At 42.1% G+C, this 23,266-nt stretch overlaps 2 protein-coding genes across 7 annotated transcripts in view; one reads left to right on the forward strand and one right to left on the reverse strand.

Annotated features, from left to right (window-relative positions):
- The window catches only part of MLH1 (mutL homolog 1), a 45,056-nt gene extending 31,709 nt beyond the window's left edge, over positions 1-13,347 (reverse strand). For 2 of the 5 annotated variants that reach the window (XR_012500100.1, XR_012500101.1), the window contains exons 1-8: positions 13,187-13,346; positions 11,292-11,382; positions 9,125-9,223; positions 6,413-6,486; positions 4,692-4,764; positions 3,525-3,616; positions 2,056-2,098; positions 1,829-1,917 (exon numbers count right to left, since the gene is read on the reverse strand). Coding sequence is in view for 3 of the 5 variants with exons in the window: in XM_010945816.3 (XP_010944118.2) it covers positions 1,829-1,917; positions 2,056-2,098; positions 3,525-3,616; positions 4,692-4,764; positions 6,413-6,486; positions 9,125-9,223; positions 11,292-11,382; positions 13,187-13,302 (677 nt within the window). In the remaining 2 variants the exon portion in view is untranslated. Of the gene's footprint in view, positions 1-1,828; positions 1,918-2,055; positions 2,099-3,524; positions 3,617-4,691; positions 4,765-6,412; positions 6,487-9,124; positions 9,224-11,291; positions 11,383-13,186 lie in introns of all 5 variants that reach the window. The other 3 variants (XM_010945816.3, XM_074345261.1, XM_074345262.1) reach the window with 2 other exon arrangements.
- Positions 13,348-13,647: 300 nt separating this feature from the next.
- On the forward strand, positions 13,648-21,422 carry EPM2AIP1 (EPM2A interacting protein 1). 2 transcript variants are annotated; one of them, XM_045509704.2, is made up of 2 exons: positions 13,648-16,387; positions 19,600-21,422. In XM_045509704.2, the coding sequence occupies exon 1, from the start codon at positions 13,792-13,794 to the stop codon at positions 15,616-15,618; it is 1,827 nt and encodes a 608-aa protein (XP_045365660.1). In that variant the 5' UTR covers positions 13,648-13,791; the 3' UTR covers positions 15,619-16,387; positions 19,600-21,422. The 2 variants fall into 2 exon arrangements, with proteins under 2 accessions (XP_045365660.1, XP_010944117.2); XM_010945815.3 differs by having other exon boundaries at positions 13,648-16,084.
- Positions 21,423-23,266: the final 1,844 nt, after the last annotated feature.

Below are 23,266 nucleotides of genomic sequence, written 5' to 3' on the forward strand. Positions count from 1 at the left end.
ATACACCAACTCTGCCAAACGAGGACCCTGAAGACTTGGTTTACTGAGGTCCTCTGAGCTCGCCCATCTGTCTGTCCAACCACTCATCCACCATCTGTCCAACCATCCATCCACCTACCCCACTAGGCAGTGTTTTCAAGCCCTCATGCTACTAGCCAAGCACTGCTGTAACTGCTGGGACACGGCGAGTCCAGGCTCTGAGAACTTATTTTGCTGAAACTTCTATGTATCTTAGTAACTAGGAGCCCAAGGTGAGAGTCCAAAGAACTTGTCTCTGCTGAAGCCCTTACTTGCTGACAAGCACCACGAGAGGAGACTGACAGGTGAAAGGAGGTCCTCACACAAGCCACATTCATTTCTGCCTGAAGGCCTCCCCGAGGGCTTGTCCCTCTGCCCCGTAAATTTCTATTGCTGGTGAGTTAATTCCACCTTATCCCTAGGATCTCAGCGCTCACTTCCTCAAATCTTCTGTGAGTCCCTGTCCCTGACCACCAAGGGATCCCTCTACCTTATGCTTTTCCTCTGAGGCATCCAGCACAGTCAGTAATGCACAGAACAGCATAATTCTTTCTTGGGTCTCCAACTAGAATATGAGTCCTCCAAGGGTATGACTCGTTTCTGCTTCATTCCCTACTACGTATCTCTACCATACAGCACAGCACCCAGCAGACAGCAGGCACCCATTAGGCACTTGTGGGCTGGATAGTGGAAGCTTTTCAGGCAGTGAATGATGTGTGTGCCGCGAGTCTCTGAGCAGGCGGTACAGCTCCAGAGCTTCCTGCCCCCACACAGTGAACCAGCAAACCCTCTCTGCCCAAAATGTCTCAAGAGGCTGGTGTTCTGGAAACATGTTTTGGGAACTGCTGCTCCATGGAGCTGCCAATCTCTTATAGTCCCCAGGAATTTCATAATAACTAATTCTGAGTCTTAAAATTTGGTCAAGAGGTCCTTAAAAGTTTCACTGTACAATAGAGCTTTCTCTTCATTCTGAGAGCACAACTGAGAAAAAAAAAAACCACAATTTCTTAACAATTAATAAGAAAAGGGTAACTGAAAGCAAACTGTTCCCTAGTTAGGAACCTGGTCTTGTTCAAAGAGTAATCTGTCCTTCCAAGTAGAAAACTGGATTCTGGGACTACTGCTCCTGCCTATGGGTTATTAGAAAAAGGGAAGTCAGTGGCTATGTCATTCATCTGTGTACCCCAGCGTCCAGGGCATGCCTGGCACACAGAAGGCCCTTAGTATTCTTCAACTCAGATTATGACACAGGCACTCTGGGTCTTGCGAAGTCCTGAGATTAAACTACAGATCTGGGATGTAGTCTGCATTTTCCCCCGCAGAGGGGAGTATCGAGAAAGCTATAATGCAAGCAATCTTCCCACTTAGGGTTTTCCTTGACAACGAGGATTTGGTAACACTAATCTGCTCACCACCAGACAGGAAGGTCTTTAAGGGCAGAAATATTTTCTTTGTCTTTATATCCTTAACTTCTGGCACAAAGCCTGAAAAATGGGAGGTAATTACTAACTACCAAATGATAATGCATGCAACCCTAAAGTGAAGATAATGAAAATACAAGAAAAAGAGGGAGCACTCCTCTACACTACAAATATTCTGAAGACAGAGACCTAGAGAGAATGCACTGATTTATAGCCAGAGCATCTGGGAGATGATGTGCACCCAAGAAGCACTGATACCCGAAGTGATCTGAAGCATGCCCACAAACCTGCATGTTCAATTAAAGCAAACTTTTAAGGCAGATGTTATCTGGACAGATCCCTAAATAATGGGATGGAATGCAGAGGAGTTTAAAAAGTTATCAACATACCGGCTAACAGCATTTCCAAAGATGGAGCGAATGTTGTCCACGGTCGTGGCACCGGGCAGTGTTCTGACGTCAGTCGCCGTCTCACCTTGCTGATGAACACAACAGGAGATCCAGCTTACTGTCTCACCGTGCTGACTGAGACACCATAACCTTGCCTCCCCGGCCAACGATCAAAAGTCCTTTTGCTCTTGTAACACATAACCATCCCCTGTAAATCAAGAACTTACTTTTTTCACTGAGAAACTAATGCCTGAATTGTGTATTGCATACCTGGCAAAGAAAAAACAAGACAGTAAAAAGACTGGCCAAGGCACAGTACATGTCAGAGCCCCCTTTTAGTTATAAAAATTGGTGGAATTAAGTGGTCTGAACAAAGATATAAACAAACAAAAATACCTTCAAATATCATAATTTGTCCATAGGGAAATAGGCCAGCAGAGACTGCATGGAGATACCAATGCTAAATGTGGCAGAACTGAACAAAGCCAGGGTTCCATTTTGCCCCTGTACGTCGCTGGCTAGACTCAGGGTTATTTCAATACCATCTCCTCCTCGCCTAGTTTTATTTTCACAAACTCAGAAGGTCTGGGTTGCCTCAAGAACATCTTGAGAACGTAGCCTGAACACCCCCTGCGCTCTGTTATTCTCTCTCAGAGCCCCCCCACTCTCCCACCACACCGGCTTCATCCTCCACCCAAGGTCGTGTTCAGTATGGCCCAGCCTTTTCTCAGCTGGCTGTCATTTACATTTACTGCTTCTCCCTCGTGGGCCCCACGAACTGAAGGATTGTGTCTAGTAAAATGCACTTACTCATTAACAATTAACTCACTTACCACACCTAGAACCCAAACAGCCAACTAGAACTCCTCTACTTCCAGGAGATAATTAACATCTGATACTGATTTATATGATTCCAGGGGAAAAAAGCAGAGAACTTGATGTATAAGTCTGTTCCTTTCTATTAGAGGCAAATGTTTAACAGATTTTAGATTTTTTATCAATACTGAGAAACAGTTAACACAGCTCTGCTACAATTCAAGGACATGCAGGCTCAGAGAGCCATGCTGGGGCCACTGTATTAGCAGACAGTCTCTCCTGGACATAATGCTGTTTTCAACTGCCCTGTGTCCCTTCTCCTGTTAACAGCCCCAAGTCCTCCTCCGGGTCACTACCTCCTCCCCATTCCACTTGATAGATGCAGACTGCCAATCGAGAAATCTTCTCGAGACGTGGGTATGTGCTGAGGGGACTATCATGTACACCAATGAGATGTACTCTCCTGGGAAAGACTCTTGAGTAGAGTCAGGAAAGCAATGGAAACAGGTGGGACAGGGTCACTACATCAAACCCCTGAAGCCACCCTGCTTCTGGTTCTCCTCAAGGAGCAGCTGTCCACACTTTCCACTTGGTGAGTCGGTCTTAACCTTTCAATAAATTTCTTTACGACTCAAGTTAGTTACAGTCAGTTTCTGCTGCCCACCACAGAAGAACCCTCACTGATACAGAGACCAACTGCTCTCTTCTGGGGACATGGGGGAGAAGCTAGAATTGGTGGCTAAACCTTGACCAGAAATGATTTGTAGGCTAGTATTGCTATTTACCTAGCTCAGCAACCATTCTCAGTTTCTAAGCACTGGAACACATTTCTTTGGTGAGAGACTGATTCAGAGACCCACGCCCAGATTCTGGAAGGTACCTGCCAACAACTTCCAAAATTTTTCCATACTCTTCACTTGGATTTTTTAAAGCTTTCCTCCTCGTGGATATGTTGTAAAAAAGGTCCTCCACCTGAACAGAAGATTGATTTTTCTTGTAAATCCACAGAAGTATAAAGAAATTAAGCTGGGTCTTAAGGCAGAGAATCCAACTATATTTACCACCAACGCAGTTGTAAGCAGCCTTAACAAAAGAAATAAAAGGGTATTTTCTTGCCTCCCACTTCACTCTGACTTGTCAGCTAGGTACTGGGGGCTCTCTCTACATCAGGCTCTTTGCCTTGTGCTGGGAATACGAAGACAAATAAAGCACAGTACTGCCCAGGATAGCACAAGAGTTAGTGGGGCAAACATAAACTCACAAATAATTTTAATACCACATGGTATTCAGAAATAGTTTTCACACTAAGAGTAATTATAAAATTTCTCAAATCTTCTAGGGGTTCTTGGAAATCACACTGTGGTCACCCTGGTACAGTATTCCCCTTAACATGCACTGTGAAGTACACATTCATTTCTGCCGCTGCCTGCCCATCAAGCCCAGGGGTTAGAGCCTTCGACGAGACGTGCTCTGGCCAAGGCTGGGGCGGAGGGGTGGGATGCGTTAACACGGCAGTGGCGTGCTTGGAATGGGAAGAGACCAAACATGGCACCATAGAAATAAGGCAGCGCAACAGACCTTCTCCTGACTAATGATACAATCGTGTCACTCCAACATCCTTTGAGTGAGTGGACAGGTATTTTTCACTCCATTATTCTCTGACAGATGAGCAAGTGAGATTAAGAGGCATTAAATAACTTTCCTCTGGATACACAACCACTGAGTATCAAGGCTCAAACTCTGACTGATGTTTTCTGGAGACAAGCTTAAGGTTCTTTCAATGCCAGCTACCCCACCACCGATTTCTGCCATCTCAGTAGAAGAATCTCCCAGTCTCTTAAAAATTAGGATGTGGTGAGCAGCCTGCCATGCCACAAGAGCCAACAATCATTTCTCTTCCTTACAGGGTGGTATCTTGGGATTTCTATGACCTAGTACAAATTCATTTTATTAATACTTTGAGAACTCAGAGACAATTTTGGTTTTTATTTCACTATTCATACAAAGCTCTTTTTCAATAATTTCCCGTCCTGTGTACCATTCTCACCGTGATCTGGGTCCCTTGATTGCCTGCACATGGTTTGGGAGGTGCTTTCAGCTTTCCATCTGAGTATTGTGCTCTAATCAGAAAATATAAGAGATGATTAATACCTAATAGACGTAGAATACTTATCTAAAGGGTAAAAACTGGGGAGCTCTCCTATAGCTCAAGTGGTAGAGTGCACGCTTAGCATGCACGAGGTTCTAGGTTCAATCCCCAGTACCTCCTCTAGAGGGTAAAAACTGAAATTACATTAATGATAGACTAAAATATAGCTATGTTGCATATTGACTTAATTACCATTTTCCTCTTTATTTTGCCACTTCCACAACTATTCTAATTGGATACAAAAGGAGGGGGGAATCCCTGTTCTTTTAGCAAACATTGCTTTTTAGTTCCTGAATTCTGAGCTAGGAACAATAGTTTTGCCAATGCCTAAGATGACAGTAAAATGTTTTCAGTAATGCTGCAATCATTTACTTGAGGGGCTACCACGAATAAGGCCTACAGAAGCCCTGGTAATAAAGAAAGGCCTAGGAAAACTCTTGACTTAGTGAGGGCACAGACTTTTACCTGCAGTGCAGAACAACGCGCTAAGTGATCTGGAAAAGGAAAACATCCAGTCTGGGATAGGGGTGGGGGAAAGTGTCACAGAAGAGATGACAATTCACCTGGGCTCTAGAGTGGACCAGTTTCAGGTGGAGAGAGCAGAGAAAACCATCCAGGAAGGGAAAAACATAAACAAAAGTATAGAAGCTTTAGACTATGTGGCAGATAAGGATGTGTGGAGGGGAGAAGCTGGAAAGGTGAGCACATCAGGAGGGTGCTGGTTGCCACGGTGATGACTCTAGATTCCATCCTACCATGGAAGGGGAGCCACTAGAGGGACATAACACCCCAGAAGAAATGGAACTTGTGTCCCAGGCTATGTAGGAAGACATTCACCAACAAGGGTCTCCCCAGTTTGTGAGAAGGGATCAATCAAATCAATCTGAGGGCTACTATAATTTGCACCAAGTCAACCCCCACCAGCATCAGTGCTATACACTCTGAAATGCTCCACCTTCCAAAACTTCACGTTTGTCTGTTAAAGACTGAGAAAAAGGCAGAACTGCCGTTTGCTGAAGTCATTTTCTATATTAACTAACAATCTGTATGATAAAATAAATTCTCTTTTTTGGCATGAATCCTTGTCTTCCACTAGTTAATGGCCAGAGCTTATAAAAACCGAGGTGTGATCACTATATATATATATCATAGATAAACAACACGGACCTTCTGTATAGCACAGGGAACTAAATTCAATTTCTTGTAATAACACATAATGGAAAAGAATCTGAAAACACACATACATATATATGTATGTATATGTATAACTTAATAATCGCTTTGCTGTATACCTGAAACTAACACTGTAAATTGACTACACTTCAATAAAAAATAAGAATTAAAAAAAGAAGAAGAACAGAAAAGCACAATTAAAAAAATAAACAAACAGGAATCTTGCTGGCACTTGTAATCCATTACCTTTTAGGAGTCCATGAAGTAAGATTATTACCTATAATCGTTCCCGTGGATTATCAACTAATGCAAAGGGAGGAGAAAAGTTTTACCTAAGATCTCAGCCAAAAGAGATAACCCTGGTGTTTAGACAGGATTACTTTGAGACGCAGGCAAAAACACATTTCATGATGAATACATACGCAGAGCAGAAGACAGCACTGTACCTGTATGCGCACTTCCCATCGGTTGTTTTGGTTGTAATGGTGACGTGAGCCACATGGCTTATGCTGGCCAAAGCCTATGGAAGAAAAGAACACGGAGGGAAGGAAAAACCCATCACTGGGTCACCACTGTCACATCATAAGGGAGAAGTTATCTAAATTGCCGCTTCTGTTTTGTATTAACAAATGACACTCACTTTGCTCACTCACTTTGATGACATTAAAAAAAAAAAAAGGAGGATATCAAATTGAATCTGTAGCATAATTAGAACAAGGGAAATTTATATATACATAAAAGTCCAAAAGGAAAGACACCCAAGCATTAATGTTAACCTTAACAGCAACTGTGCTCAGGTGAAGAGTTACAGCCATATTTAATATTCTCAGTAATTTGTCTTCTAACAATTTTCAAAGCTTGCCTTCAGAAATGGATAATGGAGTCACCCCAAACAGACAAGGTTGTATGGTGTTATTCAAAACTGTTTTCTGTAACCAATTATATATTTAGAAACATAAATTTTAAATTATGCAATTAAGACAAAACAAAAGAAAACAAACAAACAAAAATGACCACTTTTCCCCTTAACATCAGGATTGGTTTGCTAGCCCTCTGGAATCTGTATCTTCTTTCACAAGGACACCATAGCATATAAAAATGAAACCCAGGCACTGTGATGGGGAAGGGGGTTACTAGCTGTGTGCTCTGGTCACCTTTCTTAAACTCTCAGTGTCAGTTTCCTCATATGTAAAACAGGGTGCTAATAATAGAAGCTACTTTGCAGAGCTGTCAAGAGTGAAAGCGTTAATACATACAAAGTGCTGAGAACCATGGATGGCACACAGCATTCCCTCAATAAATCTTCCCTGTTTAATCACGGTTTAATTACAACCCCAAAGATACCCTACAACTGGACTAAGGCTCCAGGAGGTCACCGGCTTAGGAACTGACTCAGGAAGTTGCAAAGTCGGAATGGCACTGCTTTGCTAGGGCGGACGGGGGAAACACTTAAAGCCGGGGAGCCTCAGGTTATACTGTCTGATGTTGCCCGTACCTGGACCAACCTGGGGCTCACTCTGAGCCATAGGGTGCTTGAGGCCAACCAGGTTTGATCTAAATTGCAGTAAGTGGGCCACAGCTGCCTTTTAATTAAAAAAAAAAGTTGAATGAAAGTAAAATATGATAAAAAATTCAAAAACTACAGAAAGGCCTAAAATGAAAAGTAACTGGCTCCATTGCCCTCCTCCAGCTTCACTCTCATTCCCCTACTAATAACTACTCCAGTTTCTCTGGTTCCCCAGAGCTTCTGGAAAGGAATACAGCCCCGCCAACACATGTGGATTTTAGTACACTGAGACCCAGTGACACCCATGTCCTCTGATGTCCAGAACTGTAATAACAAATTTGTGTTGTTTTAAACCATTAAGGTTGTGGTCATTCTGGGGGACAGCAATAGGAAACTATAAACTGCTTTAAAAGTATGCATGTGTTTACTCATGAATATTATTTCTATAATTTTATCCAAGGAAATAACTGAACAAAACACACACACATACATGAATATTCATCAGAGTATTAAGCAGTTAAGAAGTCAAGAATAAACACTTAACCAGGAAACCATTTAAATAGACTACAGTACACACATATAACAGAACAGTATGCAGCCATTATAAATTTATGCAGGCCTATACATAGTGAATGAAAATATATCCATAGGGTATTGTCATAAAAATATAAGATCCTATTTTGATCTTAAAAATATTTTTATCCATTTTCTGTATCAGATATTCCTATGATACATCACATAATTTCATTCACAGATATTTCAGAATATAACTTAAAATATAAGGACTTAAAGAAAGAAAGGAAGAAAGGAAGAAAGGAAGGAAGGAAGGAAGAAAGGAAGAAAGGAAGAAAGGAAGAAAGGAAGAAAGGAAGAAAGGAAGAAAGAAAGAAAGAAAGAAAGAAAGAAAGAAAGAAAGAAAGAAAGAAAGAAAAAGAAAGCAAACCATGAGAGGGGTGGGTATAGCTCAGTGGTAGAGAGCATACTTAGCATGCATGAGGTCCTGGGTTCAATCCCCAGTACCTCTGTTTCAAAACAACAACAAAATTGATGCTATTTTTATACCGAGATAATAATTTCTCCTTAATACCATCAGATAACCAATCTGTGTTCAAATATCTGTCTCAAAAAATGTTACAGTTGGCACAAATCAGGATCCGAGTAAGAGCCGTACATTGGAGCTGGTTAATGTGTCTCAAATTCTTTTTAAGCCACAGGTTCTTGCTCCCTTCTCTACGTTTTTCTTCTGCAGTTTACCTGTTGAAGGAAACAAGTCTTTTCTCATGTGGTTTCCCAGTCTCAGGACCATTTACCATGCTCCCTTGTCCCCTGTATCTTCTCTGTACTGGTACTTAGATCTAAGTATTGACCAGATTCACATCTGAGTTTTGGACAAGAAAACTTGGTAGGTGGTGCTGCCTTTCTCCATCAAGAGACGTGGGGGGGGGGTGTCTCTGTATCTAGTTTATGGTGTATAAAGTATTTATGAACAATTCTCAGTTTTGGCACACTGAATTTAAGTCCGTTCTCATTTGCTTATATTTATCAATTAAAAAGTATCATGGCTGGTTGACCTGCTGAGAAACAAGCTGACAAATGGCAGAACCACCATCACAGGAGGATGTTTTCCAAGTCTCTTTAATCCTCAGCTTACCTCGCCCCGAAAGCCATAGGTAGAGATGTGAGCTAAATCCTCAAAGGACTGCAGTTTACTTGTGGTGAACCGCTCACACACAATATCCAGATCTTCTTTCTAAAAAGTACAGAAAAATGAGTAATTATGTTACTCATTTTCCCAAATATTTCTGAATTACCCTCTTGACTGAATCCAGGAAGAAAACCCTTTTAGGGGAAGAGTTCTAGATCAGCAGGATCCAGAAGCCCACATGGCCCTGGCGCCCCGTCCTCTTCGTTGCCTGGTTCCTCAGTCTCGTTTGCTGCTTCCCTCAACTCCCCCGACAGTGGATAACCCACAACTCTGTCCCCAGACCTCTGCTCTGCTTACACACACTCTTTTGATGATCTCATCCAGTCTCAGAAAGTTTACAAAAATTATTACTGTATTAGAAAACTTCTTTATTAAAAGTCTATAAATACATTTTATAGATATGTTGAATTGTAGTAAAATATATGTAACCAAATTTACCACCTTAACCATCTTTTAAGTGTACAGCTCTGTGGCATGAAGTATATCCACACTGGCGTGCAACCACCAACATTCCATGTCCAGAACTCTTTCATCCCCAAACTGAAAATGTACCGGTTAAACAAAAGCTCTCCATTTTTCCTTTCCCTAAGCCCACGGCAACCACCATTCTACTCTCTCATTCTACGAATTTAACTACCCTAAGTGCTTCATATAAGTGGCATCATATAGTACTGTCCTTTGTGATGGGCTAATTTCACTGAGCGTAATGTCTTCAAGATTTGTCCACGTGGTAGCATGGGTCAGAATTTCACTCCTTTGTAACACTAACATTCCACTGTACGTATCCAGCACATTTTGTTTATCCGTTCATCTGTTGATACTTGGGTTGCTTTCACCTCTTGGCTATTATGAATATGTTGCTATGAACATGGGTGTACAAATCTCTTCAACACCTGGCTTCCAACTCTTTTGGGTGTGTATCCAGAAGTGGAATTGCAATCATATGGGAATTGCTTAATTTTGTGAGGAATCAGTATACCATTTTTCCACAGTGGCTGCACTATTTTATATTCCCACCAGCAACATACAGGGTTCCAATTTCTCAACATCCTTGCCAATATTTGTTTTTATGTATTAATTAATTAATTATAACAGCCATCCTAATGGATATCAAGTGATGTCTCACTGTGGTTTTTACTCGTATTTCCCTAGTGACTAGTCATGTTGAGCATCTCTTCATGTGACTCTCATGGCTTTTAACACTATTAAAATGCAATACACCAAATTTCTGTCATCATCCCAAACCTCTACCCGGTACTCACATCTGTATCCATCTAACAAGCATCTTAAGTTTAACATACCCAAAAATGAATTTCCCATCTTCTCCCAAACTTGTCTGTTCCATAGCCTTTCCCATCAGCAAATGGCAACTCTTTTTTTCTATTTGCACAGCCAAAACCTTGAAATCACTCTTGATCCCTCTTTCTCTCACACCCTGCGCCAGCAAATTCTGACAACTTGGTTCTTCACAATCAACCCAGAATCTCACTGCTTCTTACATCTCTACTGTGACCACACTTGCCCAAGGCACCCTCACTCCTCTGCTGAATCGCTTCAAGAGCCTCCTCGATGCTTCTGTCCTGTCCTGCTAGTCTATTTTCCACACCATAGACAAAAGAGTTCTTACAAAACTTGCCAAACCATGTCACCTCTTTGCTCAAAACACTCTAATAGTATCCCATCTTATCCAAAGAAAAAGCCAAAGATTTTACAATGTCCCATAAGGCCCTACATGATCAGCCTGCTTATCCTTCAGACCTCAACTCCTGTTCCTCTTCCACTCTTCCACCCTGTTCTAGACACATTCCCTCCTTGCTGGTTCTTAAACATATCAGACAAGCTTCCATTTTGTGGCCTTTACAGGTATTGTTCTCTCTGCCCAGAACACTCATCCTTTAAACAGCCTCATAACTTGCTCTGTGACCTCCTTATCCCCTTGAACAGTGCCTAGCATGGAATAGGTACCCAGGAGATTTATTGTTGGTGCTGAATTTTTCAAACAATTCCATGCACAAAAGCCCAAAGTTTCCAGAACAAGAAAAAGTGCTGCCACTTCCTGCAGATGCAGCACACGAAGCACACAAACATCCTTCTCCTCTGAGTTTTTACTTACCCTGATCCCAGTGCCATTGTCTTGGATCTGAATCAACTTCAGGCCTCCCTCTTTAACAACCACTTGAATATTTGTGGATTTTGCATCTAAACTGGCAGATCAAACAAAAATTAATAATTTAGTAGTCTACAACTACTCTAATGCACATATTTTATTTTTGTTACCCTCCTCCCCTTCTAATGCACAGATTTTAATATGAGCCAAGAGATAAGAACAAATTTCAGATAAATTAAATGTGTTTTTTCCTTTGTTTTACAGGCTCTGTGACTACATTGTTATCAGTTGACATGTTGTGACAGAAGGAGAAGGAAGAGAGGGCCAGAGGGGGCAACCATCATTTCCAATAAGACATTCAGCACCATGTTGGTTTCTCTAGGAAAGAAAGGAAGGGAAGTTAGAAGTGGGACCTTTTAGCACATGCTTCTTTCTTATCTGCTTCTCAACTAATTCTACCATCTGTTACTCAAACTTTATTCAGCCTCAGGTTCCTAAATGACCCTTATAGAATGTTATTTTAAAATTCTACATTTTTTTCTACTATTCTCTTTAAGCAAATATATTTATGTTGGGAGAAACAAAAACTGGCAGAAAGTGCTTTAAGAAGCCAAATACATCTTCTATACCTTCAAAGAATAACCCAGGAGCACAGGGCACCTATAGAGCTTGAGAAAATAAATCCAGCCTGGGGCTGTGTGAGAAAGAGAAGTTAACTCCTCCTTACACAGAAAATCCTTTATACAGAAGTAAGGTTATGTTACCGAAATATTAAATACCTGTCCCCAGAGCCCCTGAATTGAAGTTGTCCTTAGTTATCTTGACTTCCATATTAAAAAAAGCGTAACTGGACCCCGTACAAAATCTCTGCTTAGAGTTATAAGCCACTGAGCTAATGTGTGTAGTTCTGTTGTACAGTATTTCGGCACAGTACAATAACAGACCCAGATTGTTCTGTCAGTTAATTCTAACATTGCAGAAACAAAAGCCAGCCTTTGCGAACTATGTGTTATCAAGTTAAAAGGAGAAATCACTCCCAGGTTCTTTGGCTTCCTTCTAATTCCCTTTCTTCCTTTCAGTGGTCCTTTCTGACCCACTGTTAAATCTACCATTCTTCGCTGGGGCATGTTTTTTCCTTTTAACTTATAGATTTTATTAGCATCAATGGATTTTACTACAAAGAATCTGACAATGTTTAGGCACATTATGAGAATCTGTCCTTTTTGAAGTTTACAGTTTACACCCATCTTTCCACGTTTTTCACCTTGTTCCTCCACAACGTTTGTGGGACAATTCTAAACTTCAGAATTCACGAAATACTCCCATAAAAATCAGGTATCTTCTAAGTGTCCTCACAAAAAGTAAAGGGCAGGAAAACACGAAGTGAGGTCACTAACTTGGCAATCAAGATCGCAAGGTGAATCGTAAGTCCATCGTCTTGTCCTAAAATGCTGACAATTCACTTAGAAAAAAACTCAAAATGAATTCCACTTTTGAATGTATATGGATGACTTCTGGAATAAGCAAGCAACTGATAACACACGGTCCCCTGTGAAGGATGAGGGGAGTTGTTTTCCCTTTTTAAATACATAAAATGTTTACACATTTAAAAATCTGCACCTTCTGCATGTATAATTTTGAAAGTATTTCTCTTATTTAAGTGCACCGTTAAAACAACACTGTGCAGCCCTCTATTTGCGCCAACAACCCTAAAATCTCGCGAGGGCAATCGAGAACACACGGAACCCGAGAAGAGAGAAGAGAGGACCCCCGGCCTCCGCTGCCGTGAGTATGCGCCGTACACGCCTCCGTTCAGGGCAGGGAGGCGTGTCCGCACCATGCAGAGCAGCGGCCCGTTAAATCCTGGCCTCTAAGGAAGCCCAGCGCGACTCCTTTCGTACCAGTTCTCAATCATTTCCTTGATGGCATTAGCCGGCCGCTGGATAACTTCCCCTGCCGCGATTCGGTTCACCACTGTCTCGTCCAGCCGCCGGATAACTCCCGCTACAAGCGACATTTTGGCGCCAGTGGAGCCCAGGTTACCGCGAGGTGACCGCCGGAAGTGCCCTCAGCCAATCACCTTAGGGCTTCCTGCCTACGTCCCTCCATCAACGAAGCTGACTCTGTTTTAACCTACCCTCCAGAGGGAGCGCCACTTCCGAACCAGGGCTTGCTACTGATTGGGCAGCTTGAATGCCAGTCAAGTTTCTAAAGTCCGTAGGTTCCGGGTCTCTTTGTCCCTCCCTAACGCGGCTTCGGTCCACCAAGTAGCTGGAAGGATGTGCGTCTGCGCGCTAGAAAGCTCTGTCCTCTCTTCCTATTGGCTCATGCCTGAGGAAAACGAAATCTCCAGCCAATAGGGACCGAGGCACAGGAGCTGCAGGTTGGTGTGCCGCGCTGAGGTGATCTGGCGCAGAGCGGAGGAGGCGCTTGCGGCTCGCTCTTGCTCCTCCCCTCTCCTCGCGGCCTCGCCGAGGTCGGCCCAGCTCCTGCGGCCCCTCGTAAAATGTGGATGACGCCCAAGAGGAGCAAAATGGAAGTCGACGAGTCTCGAGGGTTCCGGTCCGAGTGGACCCAGCGATACCTGGTGGTGGAGCCTCCGGAGGGCGAAGGCGCCCTGTGCCTGGTCTGTCGCCGCGTCGTCGTCGCTGCCAGCGAACCCGACGTCAGGCAGCACTACGAGGCCGAGCACGGCTACTACGAGCGGTATGTGTCGGAGGGCGAGCGCGAAGCCCTGGTGGAGCGTCTGCGTCGGGGCGACTTGCCCGAGGCCGCCCCGCTCACTCCCGAGGAGAGAGCTGCTCGTGCAGGCCTCGTGGTCGCCCGCCTCTTGGCCTTGAAGGGTCGCGGCTGGGGTGAGGGAGACTTTGTGTACCGGTGCATGGAGGTGATGCTGAGAGACGTACTGCCCGATCACGTAAGCGTTCTGAATGGCGTTGATTTATCCCCGGAGATCACGCGGCAAAGGGTCCTGGACATTCACGAGAATCTACGCAGTCAGCTTTTTAACCGGGCTAAGGACTTTAAAGCCTTTTCCCTTGCCTTGGACGACCAGGCTTTTGTGGCCTATGAGAACTACCTCCTGGTCTTTGTCCGCGGCGTGGGCCACGATTTGGTGGTGCAGGAAGAGCTTCTGACCATAATCAACCTGACTCATTATTTCAGTGTTGGTGCCCTCATGGCGGCAATCCTTGAGGCCCTGCAGACGGCAGGGCTTAGCTTGCAGCGGATGGTTGGACTGACCACGACTCACACTCTGAGGATGATTGGTGAGAACTCAGGACTGGTGTCATACATGAGAGAAAAGGCTGTGAGCCCCAACTGTTGGAATGTTATCCATTATTCAGGATTTCTTCACTTGGAACTGTTGAGCTCCTACGATTTGGATGTTAATCAGGTCATAAATGCCGTATCTGAATGGATAGTTTTGATTAAGACCAGAGGCGTTAGGCGACCGGAATTTCAGGCTTTACTAACCGAGTCTGAATCAGAGCACGGTGAAAGGGTTAATGGACGCTGCCTGAACAATTGGCTTAGAAGAGGGAAAACTTTAAAACTAATATTTTCCTTAAGAAAAAAGATAAAAACATTCTTGGTTTCAATAGGGGCGACCACGATCCACTTCACAGACAAGCAGTGGCTTTGTGATTTTGGCTTCTTGGTGGATATTATGGACCACCTTCGAGAACTCAGTGTACTGTTGAGAGTTAGTAAGGTCTTTGCTGCTGCTGCCTTTGACCATATTTGTACCTTTGAAGTTAAGCTGAATTTACTTCAGAGACATATTGAGGAAAACAATCTAACACACTTTGCCGCCTTGAGAGAAGTTACTGATGAGCTTAAAGAGCATCTTAAAGAAGATGAAAAAATATTTGAACCTGGTAGGTATCAGGTGGTGATCTGTCGCCTCCAAAAAGAGTTTGAGAGACATTTCAAAGACCTCAAGTTCATTAAAAAGGACTTAGAGCTTTTTGCAAATCCATTTAGCTTTAAAACTGAGTATGCACCTATTTCAGTAAAGGTGGAGCTAACGAAACTTCAGGCGAATACTAACCTTTGGAACGAATACAGAACCAAAGACTTGGGGCAGTTCTATGCTGGATTGTCTGCTGAATCTTACCCAATTATCAAAGGGGTTGCCTGTAAGGTGGCATCCTTGTTTGATAGTAGCGAAATCTGTGAAAAGGCTTTTTCGTATTTAACCCGAAACCAGCACACTTTGAGCCAGCCGTTGACAGACGAACAACTTCACGCCCTGTTTAGAATTGCCACCACTGAAATAGAACCGCGTTGGGATGATCTTGTGAGAGGAAGAAATGAACCAAATCCATGAACTTTTGTAGTACAACATTGAAACACTCAACAGAAATCCAGTTCTAAAAGCAAGAGTTTGATTTTCACGTTCATTAATTTGGATTGTGAGAAAGCACCACATTTATTCATCCAAATTGATCACAAGTCAAATTCTTCAGACAAATTTTTTTTCGTCTCAAGAGGCAGCATGGGACTGAAACATGCAGACACTTTTTAAAAAACTTAATTCAATGGCAAAGTCATTATCCTTTGCTTTTATGATATAATTGTTTTCAAAGAAGTGTACTACTAGTAATGTGAATTGAATTAGAAGTCTGCTTTTAAGATGTTCTGAAGAAATTTTTGCTCTTGTTTTAACAGTGTTAAAATTCTGATGCATATAGTCTGAAATGATCCAGTCCTTAAATGTATGTTCAAGCCAGCCTACAGAAACTCATTAGCAAGCGCAGAAGTTTCTGAAAAGGAAGACCTTTCATACAGTGGAGGTACTTTGTCTAACTATCAAAGTGTTTGAGACTATTTTTTTAGACATATTTCTGAGTCTGAAGTAAATATTGACGTATTCCCTCCCTCTCACTTCCCCCCTCACCTGCCCTAGCGATAATGACATTACTAATAGAGAAAATAATCAAATAACATTTTAGTCAGAGGAGCAAGAATTATTTTTAAATTGCTGGTTAAGGAGGCTTCCTGCAGTTTGGAGATCAGCCTAACCAATTATTGGAGGTTTCCCCTGAATTTTTCACAGTTGGGTGCTGTTTTATCAGCTTGCCTACCAAAGGACTACGGTAAGTATAGACCCTTAGGGGTTGCCCCTTAGTAGTTCTTGTTTCTACTTTAGACAGAAGTTTGGTCCTGTCAGAAAGGATGAGGAAAAAAGATGTTTACCTCCCAGGATCAGGAGGTGTGAGGTATTTTAGCTTGTTTGTCCTATCTGCATGGGTGTTAGAGCTCTATAAAGAAATCCTGCTTAAAGGAAAGCCTTCATTTTAAAGTCATACGGTACCAAATTTTGTTTGCCACTGAAAACAGATTCATTATAGAATTTGAAACTCCCGCACATTGTGTATTTAAGACAGTGCGCACATGGAAGTGTTTAACTCTTGAGAAGCTGCTTTATTCACAGGTTGTAGCACTTCCATATTTCTAGTGAGACATCTGCTTTGTGCTAAAGCAGTAATTTTCAAGCTTATGTTAACCATGAAAAGGAAATCTTACAGTCAAGACAAATATGTGAAATGATTTAAAAGCAGGACCCAGCTTAGAGATCCTCTCAAGAACAGTTTGAAAACTAGCGCTCAAGTCCTGTCTTAGCTACTGTGACACGTTTCTTTGCTCACTAATTCAGCAAATTCAAGTAACCAGGATACAAGCAAGAATTTAGAAGGAACTAAAACCTGAGCAATCAAAATAGATGCCATAAGAGCCCAAGAAACAAAATTGTGCCAGTGGTTCTCAGCCAGAGGCAGTATCTCCTCCTTCCAGAGGACGTCAGGGAACATAAAGGGGACTCTTTCGGTTGTCACATTTATTGGGGGGGTTCTGTAAGTGTGAAGGACCTGCCCTCTCCCCAGCAGTGCAGAGGACAGCATGGCACAGTGAATTACCCCTCCCAAAGTGCCAGTAGATCCCTAGTGTGGATGATCTTATTTCAAGGGACAGGGCAAATTACTGGTAGAAGCAAAACTGGAAGGGCAAGTTGGGCAAAACTGACGGTACTTGATGGGGAGACTAATTGTAGCATTCCAAGTTTGGCTGGTAGGATGCAGTAAAGGCCGTGATAGGCTCTGGTAGCTCACAATAGCATGTGTAAGTCAGCAGTCGGTATTGAATCAGATGAAAGGGCTCTGTTCTGTTTTGCATAATTAGTTTAAGGCAGAAAAGCAAGTATTCTGTATAAATAAGATCTTTAACAAGAATGGTCAAGTTGAGATTTTGGTTAAAGGGAGTAAGCTTAAATATCTGGAAAGACACCATAGTGAAAAAACAGCCAAACAGCAACAGAAAATCTACCAGTGATTTCCCAAGAGTTTGGAGTATTGTTTCGTGGCAAGTGCTTTATTGAAAGAATGACTGAAAGCTGTTTCTGCTTTCTGACCCCAGGTCCTCAAATACTGAGGCCTTGTACATTTTGTGAAGTTCTGCTATATATTTTGCTTAAGGTAGTAATAAAATTAGTTGGCACCATATAGACACTAGTCGCTGAATGTGGGACAGATGTAAGCCAAGGATTTAAAATTCATCTTGGACAATAGAGAATTTGCTATAAACTAGTCTTGTTGTTTTAAAAAAAAAAGGAGAAAAAAGTGTGTATTTTACTGTTTTCTGTACTAAGTAATTCTGTAACTGCATGGCAGTCTTAAAAAACTTCTTTTTGTAAAGTAGTTGTTACTGGTCCTATTGTATCAGTGAATACATTTAAAATAAGTACTATTTTTTGAAAACTCGTATGTCCCTATATCTCCCATTCCTAGTAGTTTTCTTAAAAGATTTGTCTGTATCCCCACTCTCCTGTATTGCCAGACTGCTCTACCAAGCTCACTAAGTCCTTGTCAATATTCCTACCCTCTCTGACACCACTGGCCACCCTCCTTGAAGTACTTGTTTAGTTTGGCTTCAGGGAGATCCCATCTCCAAGTATGTTTTCTTGGTCTTCTTTGCGGGCATCTGTTTCTCTTAAATATCTGTATCCTTGGGATTTTTATGTTTTGTTTTAAGCTCTTATTCTATGTCATCTCCTTAGCCAATCTCATTTCCTTTCACGGCTTCAGTTGCCAGCTCTATGAAAATGACTCCCAAATTCATATCTCCTTTCTAGACCTTTCCTAATTTGTATATCTCACTGCTAACTTAAGTCCGCTTTGCTGTCTCATAGGCACCGCTATATGGCATTGATCTTGTCCCCAAACCTGCTCCTGGTTTCATGATCCCTCTTTCAGTAAATGGCACCACCACTACCAGCCGTTCAGTGGCCCTGGCCCAAGCCCCAAACCGAGTTATCCATAGCTTTTCCCTCTTCATCCATGACATCCACTCACAAAAACCTTTCTGTTAAGTCTACTGCCTAAATTTTTCTCAATTCTCCAGTACTTCTATCCTAATTCAGGCTGTCAGCCTACCTCAAGCCTCCTCGTTAGTCTCCCTTTCTCTGGTTTTGATCCCTTTCCACACTGCAGCCAGGTTGTTGCAAAAGATGTATCTGATCGTATCACTCCCCTGCTTTCACCATTGCTCTTAGATTAACGTACAATTTCTGTTCATCTTTCAGGTTTCAGTTTATATGCCTTGATGCATACCCTCTAACTAGGTGCCCCTACTGTGCACTCCCTAAATAGCCTCTTCTTCCTCAGCTATAGACTGGGCGCACTTTATTGTTCTTTCTTACTGATCACTGCTAGGCTGTAAGGTTTATAAGGGCAGGGACCGTATGCCTTGCTCACTGCTCTATCTAGTGCTTAGCACAATGCCTGACATTTCAGTAAATGTTTGGATAAATAAATACTAGTGTAGTGTTTTACGATCTTTGAAGCCCTCTCATAGTCTCATTTGACCTTCACAGTGGTCCTGCTGTAAACTGCTTGCCGGGTAATTGTTACCCACATATTACAGATTAAGAAATGAAACTAAGTTCTTTGTGGCTGGGGAATTGTATTCGTAGAATTTAGCTCAGTGCTTGGCATGTGGCTAGCTTGCAATTTGCCCTAATAAACATAAGTCGTAAAGTCGGGTATACTCAACATAAATCCGTGATGTTATATTGTCTTTAGTTACTTGATGTAGAAGTCTTAATTAAAAAAAAAATCTGGCAAAGGAACCTGGATGAGAAAGATTGGACAGCTAGCTATTTAGTTGACTAAAACAGTACTTCAGTAATTGAAAAACTTGGCATTCAGGTTCAGAAAAAGATAATGCTACGTAAGAGTTAATTTCTATTTGGCTTTAGTAAGCATCAACCCTAGGAGAAAATGGCGTACTATTTACTTGCTATTTTCCTTTACAGATGATTTCTGGCTCTTCTGGGATTTTAAAGTAAGTAAATTTAACAAAATATTAGAAGAATGACTCAGCCCTTCTGGTCACTAGATACTCAGTTCACTTGCTTTCCTACCTGCAGAATGCCATCACCTCCACAAGGAAGGTAAAACAAAAGTAACACTTAGATGATGTGTAAATTCCTAGATTTGCTGTATCTCTCTGCTTTCTGGTTCACATGTCTCTCTGAACTCAGTTTCTAGGCTAGCTTGGGCTTTCGGGCTTTGTGGGAGAGCCATTTTTTTCCAATTTAAGGAAGTTACCAGCGTTAACACTCTTAGTTGGACTTTGAGTCTGAGGCCCATTCACTCATTCAGAGATCTTAAACAATAGGTGTGATAGTCATCCAGTGATTTGATCCTTGCTGCAAATCTGGGTTTTAATCAACCTTTGGAGTAAAGGATTTCTTGTTTTCATCTCTTTCTAGTTGAGAAGCAGCTTCTTCCTACCCAGTAATACTTGAGTTTGTGAACTCTCTTTATTCCCTTGTATTTCTGCTGGCAAACTGATGAATTCTTTTCTGAGTTCATCTCTTTCCTATGTATTTTGTCAAATGGGGCTGACAGTAACCAAAAAAAATTTTTTTTCCTTGTCTTTCTTTTTCTCTGATAAAGGATAGATATTCTGCCTTCCAGATTTTCTCAAGGGACAGTCTGACCACTCTGTAACATGCATTGCCCCTGCATAAGTTATTTCCTCCATCTTGCAGTAGCAGTTTCCTGAATGCCTGCCATCTAAGTGAATGTTCAGTACGCTAGGTTTTTTGAAAACAGAAGCAATTTCTGTATCAGAATGGACTTGGTTGCCATGCAGTAAGAACCACCAAAATCTCAGTGTCTCACACAACCTTTGTCATGCAGCTTGGCTAGGGCCTTTGCTCTAAGTCTGGGGTTGATGAACTATGGCCTAGGGACAAAGTCTGTCCTGCTGCCTGTTTCTGTAAATAAAGTTTTATTGGAAGATGGCCTTGCCCGTTTGTTTCTGTATTGTTTTTGGCTGCTTTTGTTCTACAGGGGCAGAGTTGTGAAGAGAGTCTCTGGCCTACAAAGTCTAAAATATTTGATGTGTGACCCTTTATGGAAGATGCTCTCTGCTCTGAGTTGTCCTGATTCTGAGATGTAGGCTGACCAAGAGGTATCATCCAAGATATGGTTGCTTATTTTGGTAAATGAAAAAAGTATGACAAATCACTTACAGGTCCTTAAAGCACTTTTAATTGGCCAAAGCAAATCACACGTCCACACCAAAGTTCACGGAGGAACAAGTAATCCTTCCTTGGATTGGAGGAGACCCAGAAATACTTTGAAGACAATTACAACCAATTAAAACACAGCTATATGTCTCTATAGAATTTCTCTCAAAATATTTTTTCTTTTTTATTGAGGTGAAACTTACATTCAGTAAAATGCAGATATTAAGTGTACATCTCAGTGGATTTTTATATACACCCTTGAACCTATCACCCAGGTCGACTGAACATTTCTAACCCCTAGTAGGTGCCCTGTGCCCCCCTCCCACACACAGATAACCACTATTCTGACCTTTATCACCGTGAATTACTTCTGTCTGTTCTAAAGATTCGTGTAAATGTAGTAATTATATGTACTCTTTTGTTCACTTTGTGTCTGTAGGTTATCCGTGTTGTTGCCTGTAGCAGCAGTTCATTTTTTACTGTGTAGTATTCTGTTGTATGATTTATACCACAACTTAATAATCCATTTTCTTGTTGATGGAAATTTTGGTTGTTTCCAATTTGTGGTTATTACAAATAAAGTGGCAGTAAACATTTCAGTATCTGTCAGTGAACATGTGCACCCATTTCTCTTGGTACTCTCTGGTATACCCCCTGCTTCCATACTTCCCTGATAATTATTCACACAGCAACCAGAGTGATCCTTATTTGAAATATAAATCAGACCATGCCAGTCCTCTGCTGAAAATCCTCCAGTGGCTTAGTATCACCATTAGAATGAGATCCAAGGTCGTTATGGATCGTTATGGTCGTTGTGGGTCGTTAAACAAGGCCCTGCATGGTCTGTACCCACTCAGGCCCTTTTTCATCCTACTACATCTTACATCTTACCCTTTATCCCTTCCCCTCCCCCTGCTTGCTCTGCTTTGCAGTAGACACTGCTGGTAAACTGGGGATTCACGATACACGAGTTGATCCTGTCTTAAAAGCGGTTGCAGTCTACGTGGGTAACTTTAACAAGCCATAACACTGGTTTACGTTATCAATTACTAGTTCTGTAGAGAATAGAGGCAGATACGCCCTATGATTAAAATAATCCAGGTAAAATAATTTACAGTGTTTAACTCCTAGAAGGAACTTAGAGAAGACTAAAATGTAAAAGCTTGATAAATTCAAGAAATATGTAAGGTCTTGCATTTTAGTTCTAGTGGTTATTAGAGCTCACCAACTTGGTTACGCTATTACAATTTACTATTTATTATTACATGTTCACTTCCATGAGTGGGGATAGGTGAGGGCTGAGAGGGGTGAAGAGGGGTGAGAAGGCATTGGGATAAATAAAAAAGTGCTGATATTAAGCACAGTCCAAAATAGCAGTCATAACAAAGGGCCTCCTTAAGTGCTGTGCCATCATTGGAACTTTATTGGTTATTATAAAATAACAGAAAGGGTTCAACTTAAGCACTTTCCACATTTGTTTTTACAACTTTACTGATGTACAGTGAAGTACAATGAACTGCACATACTTAAATTTTGATCAGTTTTGACAAATGCATGAAACACCACAATCAAAACATTTCATCGCCTCCAAATGTTTGCCATTTCATTTTGGCTAATGGGAAGGGGGAAGATGTCTCTCAGAACCACCCTTGTCAGTTCCCGTCTCTGCATCTTTCCTATCCCTTTACAGCCAGCCTTGCACACCTCCCCGTCTCCCCATCACAACCCCACTCCAGGGCCATTGGCCTGACCCAGTCTCCCCATGTGCCAATTCCACATTCCCGGGAAGGAACTTGTGTCAGTCCAGTCTTTGATGTCTTCCCTGAGGCCAGGCGTATGATGAGTGATGGTTATGATGGAAAGGGTCCCATAATGTGTTTGATAGGGCTTTCAGGTTGTAGGAAACCACACTGGCTTGAAGGGAAACAAGGGAGTGAGTAGAGAAATACAGGAGTATCTTATGGATGCCATTTAGGGGAACTGAATTCAGTGTTCACTCAGCAGGTTTTTTGTTTGTTTTGAGGAGATGGTAATTAGGTTTCTTAATTTAATGAAGGTACTGGGGATTGAACCCAGGACCTTGTGCATGCACCCTACCACTGAGCTGCACCCCCCCACACACACCATTCAACAGTTCTTAACGAAGGTTCACTGGAGCCAGGTGCTGGTCTGGCACTGGAGATTCAGATAACCAAGCCAGATAAATTTCCTATAATCATGGATCTTGTCTATGCCTTCTTTGCACATTAGCTTTATTATTCTCTCTGAACACCAGCGTCCCCTGCTCATATGTATATTTTTTTAATGGGAGAACATTGTTATGACTGGAAAGATGATTTTTCTCAAAAAGGGGTATATAACACAGCTACAGGACCCCAGCCCTGCAGTTGGGGTGGGTTGAAAAGGGCGACTATAATAGTTTGGGCTAGGCAGACACACCAAA

This window comes from Camelus bactrianus, chromosome 17 (genome assembly GCF_048773025.1).
Source record: "Camelus bactrianus isolate YW-2024 breed Bactrian camel chromosome 17, ASM4877302v1, whole genome shotgun sequence".
Classification (NCBI taxonomy): Eukaryota; Metazoa; Chordata; class Mammalia; order Artiodactyla; family Camelidae; genus Camelus; species Camelus bactrianus.